Raw genomic sequence first — 13018 nt, 5'->3', positions numbered from 1 at the left:
ATACATATTTGTTAGGATTTTAATTGAAATGTTAACGATAAATATTTTTTTTAATAAGAATCAATTTGACTTGGTTACTCTACCAAATATTAAATCTCCCAGTGACTTATAAGCAGATGATAATAACACGTAGTTTGCTTATCCATCTGTGTCTGCATATTATAAAGAATAAAGATTTTAGTTTGTGTCCTAATATGGATAAACTGAAAAACATCGAACCCTTTTCTGCTGCCCACATTATTTCTGAAAGACGTCGGCTATTTTTCAGATTTTTCCTCGTTGAATCCGAGCGAAGCCAGAGTAAGTAGCCAGTCTTCCTTATAATTAAGTTACTAAGAAAAATAAACTAAAATGTAGAGTTCTTCATTTTGTTAAAAATTATGTTTTTTTTTTAGTTATTCCGTTTACCACAATACAAATAAAGTGATCATATCTACAATTATCCATTTAAATACATGAATATATATTGTAACACGGTATAATATCAGAAATTCATAGCATCACAGACGAGGTGTACAGACTACAGACAGAATGTATAAAATGGATTTAGTAATAAAAAGCAATCGTGTTCTATACTACTACACTCGACCCCGGCGGACGCAGATATAGCTCACTGGATGCGCCTAAATATAAAATAATATAATGTTTTTTATATATTTATTGCGGTTTTAAAAGTGAAACAACACAGTATAAGATATATCATGTATAGCTCTACATTAGTTTATGGCGATGTTTGCTACATAAGGCAATGTACATTTTAATTTGTTAATTTTTAACAGGAGTAATATTTACTCCTTCTCCATACAATATATACCTATAATATAAAAAAGGTAAAGAGTAGGTAGAGCATCACTCACTTTTTTAAATATCTACATTTAAATATGAATGAATTTTTGTAACAAATAACAATAACAAAATATTAAGTAAGGTTTTAGTATCTTTCACTCATTGTGTTAGAATATACACATTTATATGCTATATGTAGATTGTTGGCTCAACTTTATAGATTGAATAAGTCTTGGATAAGTAAATAGGCAGTGACAGCTTCATCCCGTCGCACGATCTACGATACAGCCTGAGGTTTGACTTTACAGCCTTTATTTAGCTTCTGTTTTATTATTATTGGCTTGGGAACAATAAGTACGTAATATATTTTGGTATACAATTTTATTATAATAACGCTGAAATCATACTGTCTTTCGAGAAAGAAATACTTACTCAAAAAAAATTATACACGCATTGTAATTCCATGTTCTTCTACATGAACCCATTAGTAAAAAATATTTACTTTCAGAGATATATAAGTAATAAATTATTATATTGGCAAATAAAATTTTGAAAAGTTTCGCAACTTCTATTTAGTGTGAAATCTGATTTGAAAACCGGCCTCCAGCTGGAGTACTAACAAAGTACTAATCATAACAATGAAAGCTCTCTTTAAAACGGTCACTATCCAGACAGCATCTTATAATAAAAATAACAAAAGAACTAACTCTTATTTAAAACCAAATATTTACAAAATTTTAAAATTCCAGACGTCACCTAAACTGCAAATAGTGCCATTCATACTCAATTATAAAATGTAGAGACACTGGGTTTTTGCAGCTTGTGACCATGATTTTAATTCCCGCCAGGTCAAACATGTGTGAATCATGATACGAGTAGCAGATTATTTAGATTTAATATGAATAATAAAGAAATTAATAAAGTGCATGCGAAGTATCCTGCCTGTAAACTTTTAAAAACGTATTTCGGTCCAGCTAAAGTATGCATGAATCGTTTCCAAATAGAGAGTTTTTCAATTATTTATTATTTAAATGCTCTTGCCAATTACAAATTGAAACTTAACCTACGTAAACATTATAATAAATGTCCGTATTATCGCTAAATAGTATTATTTTAGTTGTATATCTTCCAGATGATATACTTCTTACTCACAGCACAAGTAGCCGATCATTCAATGGTGGCAAGTGTTGCAGATCAGCTGACCGGCAAGTGAGCCTAGTACCGCCGTCTGTGCACGCGCAGCCCTGCGGCAGCGGCTCGGGGCAGCCCCAGGCCGCCGCCAGCACCACCAGCACTAACACACCCTCGCGCATTGTCACCCCACACCCGAACACCACTCCACGCAAAACATCATCACATTACACTTTAGCACTTAAAAAAACATACCATTATTTATCTTTGGAAATAAAATTAACACTATTTATCGTAACAGTTGCATTGTCACACGAGTTTTAATTAATGAAAACACACGTAGCAGGCATGTATCGTCTTTATTCACGTGCAAGAGCGACACATCCGCTCGGCTCGACGCAACTCGACAGAGTGCTGGCCAGCCCCCCGTCGCCAACGAGTCTCGACTCGATCCTACTTCGACGCATGCATTTTTACGTCCCTGCCATTGATAATGTCCTTACATAGTAAGTTTAAACAGTCTGTATGGTTAACGTCTAACTTTTGCACTGCAAGATTGCTCTCGCTCGATGTTTTTTCATAGAGTCACATGTAGAGCCATTACCATAACGTACTTTACTTTTTTTTCAGGTATAAAACGGTTTTTGATACATTTTACAATTATTATAGCCATAGAAACTCTACATAAATGCTCTAGCTTGAAACTTTGTCAGAATAAACTAAAAATTAAAGTCCTTTAGTCGAATTCCTATGTGGATGTACATCATCATCATCATTGATTGATATTTTATTCCCAATACGACACAAAACGGCTCTATCACCTACGTAGTTTCGTCATGGTGTTAAATATACAGACTACACACAGATTTTCCACAAACATTTTATATTCCTAAAACAATAAATTATATATACCTAACTACAATGCATGAAACTTCAGAGAAAACTGCAGTTTCTATGACATTTCTTTAGTTATTTCATGTTATTATAAAATTACAATATATTCTAGATATTACAACAAACAGCGCATTTCTCTTTGCAAAGATAAGGTAAAAAAACTGGAAGCTTTTGGTTATTCATAAATCCCAAAACGTCACAGTCTATGTGATATACAAGTTCTATCTCTAGTCTCTTCCCAGATTTATTATAAACTAATAATAAAATATAATAATCATTTTATTCAGAAACCTGCAATGTCTTTTGTAACAATAATGTAATAACAGTCTATTATTATTTATTATCGTACAAAAGGCAATAAAAATAATAGTTTACGGAAAATGAAATTTTTCATCTTATGTAACCCATTTTTACTGACGTAAAAAGAGTAAAACAATAGGTAGATAGGTAAATTATTTACTTTATGCTTATTAAAATTTTATACCTTTATGCCTTTATTTCTTTATTCATAAATTGACCGAATTACATACATTTGCATATTTTAACAAAAAAGTAATGATAACGCATTTTAAATCCATTTTTAGTACTTACACGTTAGAAATACATATATCGAAAATCGAGAAAATAATTCAATACCTACAACTTTCGAATACTTTAGCACCAAAAAAATATACGTTTTACTTCTGTTCATAGGTCATACTTAACCTACCCTTTAAGTTATTTTATTTATCAATAAACTGAAGTATTTTTAGTAAAGCGTATGTGCTTACACTGACGTATACTGACTGTACAGTGATTTACGCGTAACCGTAGAACCGTGGCGTGGGTTCGATTCGCGGTGGAGACGGTGAAAAAATTCACTTTTTACATAATGACCAATCACCGGAAAATACAACATGCAGATTTTTTTATAAGAAATTACTAATTCTTTGATCAGCCCTATAATTTTATTAAATCGACTTGACAATAATTAATATCGTAGTAATAATAATAATAATATAGCCTTTTATTCCTAAACATAGGGTTACAAGAGGTCCCTAAGTTCGGTGTGCCTTTTGGCATAGGCCTCCTCCAATTCTTTCCAATGTAACCTGTCCCTTGCTACTCTCATCCAAAATGGTCCTGCAGTCTGTTTCAAGTCATCTTCCCATCTTCTAACTTGGCGACCCCTGCTTCTTTTGCCGTCTCTTGGTAGCCAGAGGGTGACTTGCTTGCTCCATTTATTAATAGGATGGCGTAGCAAATGACCTGTCCATCTCCATTTTTGGGTGTCTATCCGGGTAAGTATGTCTGTGAGCTTTGTTCTTTTCCTTATGTCTGCGTTCCTGACTCTGTCTTTAATTTTCAGCCCTAGCATGCTTCGTTCCATGGCACGTTGACATTTTATAAGCTTCTCTCTGTGGTAGTGTGTTGTCGACCAGGTTTCGCAGCCATAAGAGAGAACTGGGAGAATACAAGTGTCGAACTTTTTCTTTTTTATACGATTGTCCAGCACCCTACTTTTCATTATTTCCTTCAACGACCAGTATTTCCTCCATCCTTGAGCTATTCGTCTGTTAATTTCTTTTGTCATGACATCTGAAGGGGAAATTATCTGTCCTAAGTAAATATATTCTTTGACATATTCGATCTTTTTGCCATCTACCATAACATCTAGTTCCCTAGAGTTTGACATCAATTTTGTTTTACTGGCATTGATTTCCAGGCCAACTTCTCTGCTTGCATCTGCAAGGCTCTGCATCATTAGTTGTATTGCTGCAGGATCTTCTTCTATAAGCACCAGATCGTCGGCGAATCTTAGGTGATTTAGGTGAGCTCCATTAATGTTCACACCTAAGTGGTCCCAGTTAAGCTGTCTGAAGATGTGCTCGAGTACAGCGTTAAATAACGTAGGAGAGAGAGGGTCGCCTTGGCGCACGCCCTTTTCAACAGGAAATGGCTCTCCTGTTGATTCCAGTTTAATGCAGGCTTTGCTAGATGCGTACAAACTGTTAAGCAATTCTATATAACTACTCTGGACGCCTTGTTGTTCAAGGCTCCGCCAAATGTAGTGGTGCCTGAGGCTGTCGAACGCCTTTGAGTAGTCTATAAATGCCAAGTATAATTGTTTGTTATATTCGTTATACTTTTGTATCAGCTGCTTTAGTGTGTGTATGTGATCCAATGTGCTGAAGTTCCCCCTAAATCCCGCCTGCTCCACAGGTTGGCTCTCGTTCAGCGTTGGTGATATCCTTTCCAGGATGACTTTAGCAAACACCTTATATATACTGGAAATAAGAGAGATTGGCCTGTAATTCTCAATCTCATCTCTAGGGCCTTTTTTATGTATTAGAATTATGTGAGACTTGGTCCATTCTTCCGGGATTTGCCTTGTTTGTAGTATTTCATTAAAAAGTTTTGCCAGCGCAGGACTAATTTCCTCTAAAGTTCCCTTGAGCAATTCGTTAGGTATCCTGTCCGGCCCTGGGGCTTTCTCGAGTTTTTGGGAATTTATTGCCTTGGTTACCTCTGAGGCGAGTATTTCGGGTACTTCGTCAACTCTATATCCGTTTGTCTCTTTTACTTCTGGTATTGGATCTATCCCTGGAACGTATTTATCAGTATACAGTCGGCGGTAATAGTCCGAAGCTAATTTCTGTATTGAGAGTCGATTAGTTAAATAAGATTCGCGTTGCTTTAGTTTCGGTATCCATTCTTTGCCGTGTTCACTTAGTTGTTTCATAGCCTTTTTTGCTCCTCCTGTTCTTTTTATATTTTCTTCCAAGACTCTATTTCTTTGTTTCTTGCGGTCATTCCTCATATTTTCCTTTATTTCCTTGCTAAGATTCGAAATTTTTTGACGTCTATCCTTGTCCCCTTTGTTTGATATTAGTGCTCTTCTTTCGTCTAACAGTTCCATTGTTTCTTTGCTTAAATAACTTTCCTTGCTCCTTCGCCTGCTGGTTAGCATCTCTTTCAGTTTGTTTTGCAATCTCTTGTATTTAATCCCAGTTTCTGCGTCAGAGGTAATGATTTCATTGAATGATTCTGTTTCTGTTGTGCGGGGATTGCTAGGATGACTGAGTTCAGATATTTGGAGCGGCTTATTATTAGCGAGGTTTTTCCTGGATCTTTTGGGTTGGTTTGAACTTAGGCAGCTCCTAACCATACGATGGTCTGTGTTGAAGTTAAGGTTTTTGACTATGTTGGTATCTGAGAACGCATTTGCTTTGTTTGTTAAAATGAAGTCAATTTCAGTTCTGAATTTTGCACCTGGAGAGCACCACGTCCATTTGCTTTTAGGTTTTTTGAGGTAGCGTGAGTTCATTAGAAAAAGGTTGTTTTCCATCATGAATTCTACTAGTTTCTGTCCATTTTGGCTTCTTTTTCCATGACCATACCTCCCGATTACAAATTCTTCTCCAATTTGCCTTTCACCAACCTGCGCGTTAAAGTCGCCCATGATAATTATATTGTTGTTGTAGTGCGGCTTTATTGCTTCTGCTAAACAGTCATAGAAGTGGTCTATGTCTGATTTCCCCGAATGTTCTGTTGGGGCATATATTTGAAAAATGGCCCAGTTCTTCCTGTAACCCGGAAATTTTAAATGCACTGCCGCAATCCTGTCTGAAACTCCTTCGAATCCCAAAATGTTCTTCTTCACTGTAGACTTTATAAGGAAACCTACGCCTTTTTGGCCGGTGTGTTCTCCTTTATGAAACAATATATAGTCATCCTTTTCTTCTATCCCTTCTCCTGGCCTTCTCATCTCGCTGATGCCCAGTATGTCCCATTTTATATTAGAGATGGCTATTTCCAGTTCTTTCAGGCTCTCTTCTGTTCTTAGTGTCCGAGTATTCAGTGTACAGACATGTATATGTTTAGTTGTCTTTGGATTATAATGTCTTGATTTGTATGGAGGGTGTTTGTCATCTTCCCCCACGGTGACAAGCCGGCTTGGGGTGCAATTTATTTTTGTTATGTTGGATGGTGTGGTTGTTGTGGTTATTTGGATCCGGTTGTCGTATATTAGTTTTTTGAGATATTTGAAAATGAGGCTGATCTCCCGCGCTCTACATAGTTCAGTATATTTGGTCTGATAATTTCTTTTGTTGCAGTTTTAGAGGTGGAGTTGTTCGAGGTGGTTAATGTACTTTCCATATCGCCTGCATTGACTTTTTTTTGTAGTGGTGTTTTCGGTGATCTTGAAGTCTCTCTTTTCCTCTTTTCTCTGTTGCTTTCATGTGTTTTCTTTATAATCAGCTTATCATACTTTATAAACGCTATATTCCCTTTTTTCTTTTCCTCTTCGACTTGTTGCTGCAGTTGTTTACGTTTTTCTAATATTTCTTTTGGAAAGTCCTCTTTAATATTTATTCCTACTGGCAGGCTGGGTCTATTTCGTAGAATCACATGTTTTTTCCAGGTAGTTGTGAGCGAGACTACAACAGGGCGATTTTTATTGAGCGCTTTTTTACCGATTCTGTAGATATTATTAATTTCAAAGACTTCAAAGTGTACTCCCATTTCTATTATAATGTCTTTTATGTAGTCTACTAGCTCTGTCTCTGTTGATGTTTTTCCTTCCTCGATACCAAAAAATACAAGATTATTTTTGCGTTTATCCTTGTCGAAGGATTTGAGTTTTAACTCTAACTCGTTAATTTTATTTTTAAGTTGGGCGTTTTCTTCGGTGATCGTTTTAAGCCTTTCATCAAGAGCTGACATAACATTTTGTGTTACCGAAGTTGTTATAATTTTTGTTTGATGGTCCAATTTTTCGTCTAGTTTTGCGAGTAAAATTTCCATACTTTTATCCATTATTTGTCTTATGGTAACACTTTTGTTGTGGCAACACTTGTTTTACTATGGCGACACTTGTTTTACTGTGGCCACACTTGTTTTGATATGGCAACGTTAGTTTTGCTTTTGCTTATGTTGGTACTGTAGATTCCACTCTATAGTCTATAGACAATTTGTATAGAATGACACTTGTCACTTGACACAATTTGAGGTTAGAATGTTTACAATTGCGAATGATTCTTCTTGCAATATAATATTTTTTTCCTTAACTTTTCACTGAACACGTATTTTGATCAATGTTATAGTCAATTGTACGTAAGACACACTTTATTGGCACTTTTTGCACTGTTTATTTATAATTTATCGCAGAGCTCTGTGACGTGCGTGTAAACAGATCGACAACCGGAAACGGAAAACCGATATCGTAGTATGTCTGTTTTAATTAAAAAGAAAAACCTGAAAAGTGTTTTTTTTTTTTCATAATTAAACAAGTATTTTTACACGAACGGTCGTTTGGAACGTACACTCAGTAGATAGATGGCTTCCCGAAAAAATGTACGGAAGTTTTTATTATATTTGATTCATATCAGTCTTCAACATGACTCTCCGAAAACATGATGGATTGATTCCCACATAGCATTTTACGTTAATAATATTATGTATCCAGAATAAGCTTGAATGGCAGACAATAATAAATCAGCTAAAAATACACAAGAAACATAAAAGATAAGGCAATAAATAGACCTCGATAAATAGTATCATTGTCATTACAAACAGCTAACATTCGAGATGGTAATGATATTCAACGAATAAATCAAACGAAAGCCCGGACAGTGCTACCGATATATTATAATAATGTTGTGATTATACAACGAATAATAAGTGTATTAGTCCTTTTCTCTCATTTTTCCCTTTTGTTATTTTGAAGACACGCTGTAAACATAGTTTTAATATCCTTATCTGCTCGAGTATTTTATACCTAAGATTATAATATAAACAGGTCGCTTCCTAAGTACCTTATGTACATTTTTATCACCGTCCGCAATATGGAATCAGGAATCGACAATTTAGAAATCTATTTGCTTTTTAAAAAAAAATTTACATCTACCACGCTGTTAATGTCAATTATAAAACAAACAAAAAACTTTATAGTGTTTGAATAAGAGATGAAATTGTTTTAGGTACCTATTATGTAAAGGGAGAATAATTTGTACACGCTTTTAAGTAGATAAATTATGACCTCAAATCCTCAAGGAAGGCTTAATTGCCTATAAGCTATGGAAGTAAATTAATGCCGAAACACGTAATGCGTATACCTAGGATAACACTATATTTAATCGGTTCCAAACTTTAATATTGGAGCAATAAATAATTAGGACACTTTGGACACACAGGAGCTTTGTATTTTTTATTTTATTGCTGCTCCACTACTGTTAGTCGTAGCGTGATGATATATAGCCTGTAACCTTCCTTGATAAAAGAGCTATCTAACACCGAAAGAATTTTTCAAATCGGACCAGTATTTCCCGTATAAACGTTACTTAGATAAAATAGGTAGGAAGAAATGATTCATTGTTGTGAATTTTTTTGCATACCTACTGAAATTGAAGATAGGCTGCAGGATTCGAAGCTCTATGATTTTCTTAGTATTCTCAACAACAATATTCCGGCGTAGTTTTATTATTGTTCTAATATATGGTTACAACACTTCCTTTGCGACCTCATAGGTACGTAGGTATATTAGTATAATAAATACCTTATGCTCTATCTACGCATAAGCTTTTACAACAATAGATAGGGAGGCGAGGTAGCTAAATGGCGTAATTCAACGGCGTCGTCGAGACTTATCAAAATCGAAAGATAAAATAATTTCGAAAAGAAAAGTTTCTATGTTAAAAACCATTTTAGCGGTGGGTTTGGCGTGTACGGATTTTCAAAAATGTAAAAAAAAACAGTTACTTGGGCATTCTCGAGCGCGTCAGGGCCTTTAGACAAACGTACATAACGCCATGGAATAGAAACTGCTAACGCTAATTATTGACATAAGCTCATGACATTTTGGTAATGGTTCGGTCACACTACCAAAGACGACGACGACCACGACCAAAATTCCAATCTTGCCGAAATTTGTTCAAAATCAATATTTAAATCTCTCGTCATTCTAGTACTCGGAAATAAAAAATTTCGAGGTCAATTAATAAAAAAATAGGGTTTTTTTGCGATTTTCGCTGAGACGATAAGTTTATCATACAATCACCTGAACCAATATTGTAGATCATCTAATTATCTATAAAAAATGTTTAATACATTTTTTTCCAGGAGCCTCCGTTTCTATGAAAAACCTGTTTGTTTATTCATTGATCTCAAAAAAAATGTTTCCAAACACCAATACGACAGGAAATTCTTAAATGTCATTTTAATTATATTTTTGCACAATTTTATTTAATTGCGACTGGTTGAAAATTTTGTTCGTGGTCGTCATTGTCGTTGGTAGGGTGACCGAATCCTTAGGCAAAACATCGTACGCTTATGTCAATTTCTATCGATAGCGTATTCTATTCCTTGGCGTTTTGACATTTGTCTCGGCCTGCAGATATTCATACTACGTATGCCCCAAGTGCCTCTGATAACAACGGTATACTAATCTGCCGGTTTGCGTGGTGGGGCTAGGCATATAAATTCGTCAAAAATGCACAAAAAAAAATTTACTCGAGCGCGTCAGATTTTCGGAAGGGGTATTAAGTAGGCCCCAAGGAAGCTCCCCTTAAAAAAACTGACGATTACGACATGACGATAAGTTATGATGAATTTTTGAAAATGCAGAAAAAAAGAGTCCTTTTGAAATACTCGAGCGCGTCAGATTTTCATAGGGGAGGTTTATCTCGGTATCCTGAAAGCATATTTTCTTAATCTGACAAAAATGTTGGTGGGTTCTCTTAATCTGACCGAAAAAGGTTTGTGGGTTTCTTTTTTTTAATCATCGTTATTTCATATCAATTTTTCTTAACTCCCTCAGTTTTCGAGATATACACAAAAAACCGGGAGTTTGACTTTTTACGATGCTTCAAGTAAAAAAAGTTTTAACTTTGGACAAAAATGAAAAGAGACCTTTTTTTGTAAAATAAAATTACCTTTTTTGTTTATTTAAACTTTTTTTTTGGAAAAAGTAAAGTTCGCGACTTATATGCTACAACGCGTTTTTCGGAAGACGAAATGGCTCCTCCAGACTTCCGGTCATGCGGAAACCGGCAGATTTTGTATTTTTAGTAATTTTTAGATTACTGTATTCTTCAAAATAGAAATAAAAAAAAATCGCGCTCGAGAATGCCGGATAAACGTTTTTTTTTTACAAGTTCGCGACCCTATAACTCGGCGGCGTCAAGGACTTATGGTCAGATTAGTAAAAATTAGCCTTAAAACACTAAAATCAACCCCCCAATATCTTAATCTGACGCGCTCGAGTATTTCAGACTATGGTTTTTTTTTTTTACTAATCTGATCGTCTATCCTAGGCGCGCGTCACTACATAGAGAGCTAAATAGTTAACAAGGTTGTTCTATTAGGTCTAAGGTATCTCTCATATCTTAAACTGCCACGCTCGAGTATTACAGAAAATTCCCCTCTTCGCCTCCCTATCTACAAGGTCAATGATCACTCGTGATCTAAACAATTAAATTGATTTCTTAGGAGAGAGGCAAGTAATTTCCTGTCTCTTAGCTCACCTATTGACATAGCCTCGACACGGTAAATAGTAAAAAGCTTATTTGTTACTAGAAATAGGTACAGTTTTTTTAACCTTTGAGAAGGAAGGCTTTGAGTTAATTGGTTCTGCGAAGCACTTTGCTGCATCCCTGATGGGGTAAGAGGCTTATAACTCGGATATTTATAAAGTACATTTTATTCCTCGTTGACCTATTTATTGATTTTGTGCATAACATTTTTAAGTAGGTTATATTTTGAAATAATGTTGAAGTGCATGATGCTCAATAGTAGGTATCAACATTTTCTTGAATCATCATTCATCATAATTCAATAAGCTATTTTATATTCGATATCAAAATTTACTTGAATCGTCATATATTATATTCGATTTATGTACGTATGTTTTATGTAATTATCACAATGTTAGGAAGAAAATTGGGAATGTAAATTGCAATATATTTAAAAAATCTCATATATTTACATAAGTAAAGGAATAAATGTTATATCGTTCTTTCAGTCAACAGAATACGAGAAATATTCCTAGTGTTGTGTAATTTCTGTAATTATTACGAGATTGCGGTTTTGCTTATTCAGCACCTAACGACATGAGTCTGCCTTAATTGAAATGTATTGACATGGAGCAGATTGAAAACGTGTTTTACTTTGATATACGACTCGAAGATAAATTAAAAGGATGATACAGTAATATTTACCTAGGTACATCTCGGTTTTTAAAGATCTTGAATTCTTAAATGTGAAACGTTATCATTTTTAAGTGTACCTATCTGTGTCATCGTAGTTAGCTACTGATATTGAAATAGATTTCCATCATTCTATATCATACTAGCTGCGATACGCGATTTCACCCCCGTAGCTCCGCTTCTGTTGGTCTTAGCGTGATGATAGATAAGCTTCCTCGATATGGGCTATCCAACACCGAAAGAATTTTTCAAATCGGACCGGTAGTTCTTGAGTTTAGCGCGTTCAAACAAACAAACTCTTCAGCTTTATAATATTAGTATAGATTTAAAGGCAGCTTTTTTGAAGCATAAATATACTTAATTATAATAGAAGTATCAGAGGTAGTCCTCACATCTGTAAAAACAATTCTTAACACATTTCCCTGATGTTAATAGTGTTGCATAGTTCATACACATAGATTACGAAGTCGTTAGGTGCTAAATCGGAATATGTATCAAATATAGGCTTTGATAATATAATCATCTCCGTATTCTTATTGAAAGAAGTAAAATATTTTGAGCTCTTGCCTAATTCATGTGCACAGGTACAGCATATCGCTTTACTTTTAAAATCCAATTCTAATTAAACAATAAGGTACCTACATGCTATTATAATTGACGGGGAGGCTGAGAATCATCGCCATCATCATAACAATACTTTTAGTCAGTCAGTATATTAATATTTTAGAGAGGAAATACGTTTTTGTTTATTACGATTTAACTGAAAACTACTCATTCGATTTTAAAGATTCTTTTAGCATTAAAAACCTACATCATGACGGTGTATTTATATCAAACGAATATAGAGCTAGAGCAAGAGCATTATTTCGTGCTCTTTTAGTGTAAACGAAAACTAGTATCCAGTGTACTACTAGTAGGTACTAGTAACTAGATCTGAATAGTTTTTACATATTTATCTTTATATCACTTTTTACTTTATTGAAGAAAATGTTATTCGTGTAACAATAAATGGTAATGTACTC

The 13018-nt window shown here is 34.7% G+C and overlaps 1 protein-coding gene across 1 annotated transcript in view; it reads right to left on the bottom strand.

The window, feature by feature from the left end:
• Positions 1–2329, bottom strand: part of LOC123701515 (lutropin-choriogonadotropic hormone receptor) — an 83834-nt gene extending 81505 nt beyond the window's left edge. Inside the window, exon 1 of the mRNA XM_045649020.1 lies at positions 1939–2329. Coding sequence (XP_045504976.1) covers positions 1939–2099 — 161 coding nt within the window. The 5' untranslated portion in view covers positions 2100–2329. The remainder of the gene's footprint in view (positions 1–1938) is intronic.
• Positions 2330–13018: the final 10689 nt, after the last annotated feature.

This window comes from Colias croceus, chromosome 21, assembly GCF_905220415.1.
Source record: "Colias croceus chromosome 21, ilColCroc2.1".
NCBI classification, from domain to species: Eukaryota; Metazoa; Arthropoda; class Insecta; order Lepidoptera; family Pieridae; genus Colias; species Colias croceus.
This window is presented reverse-complemented; position numbering and strand designations above follow the sequence as displayed.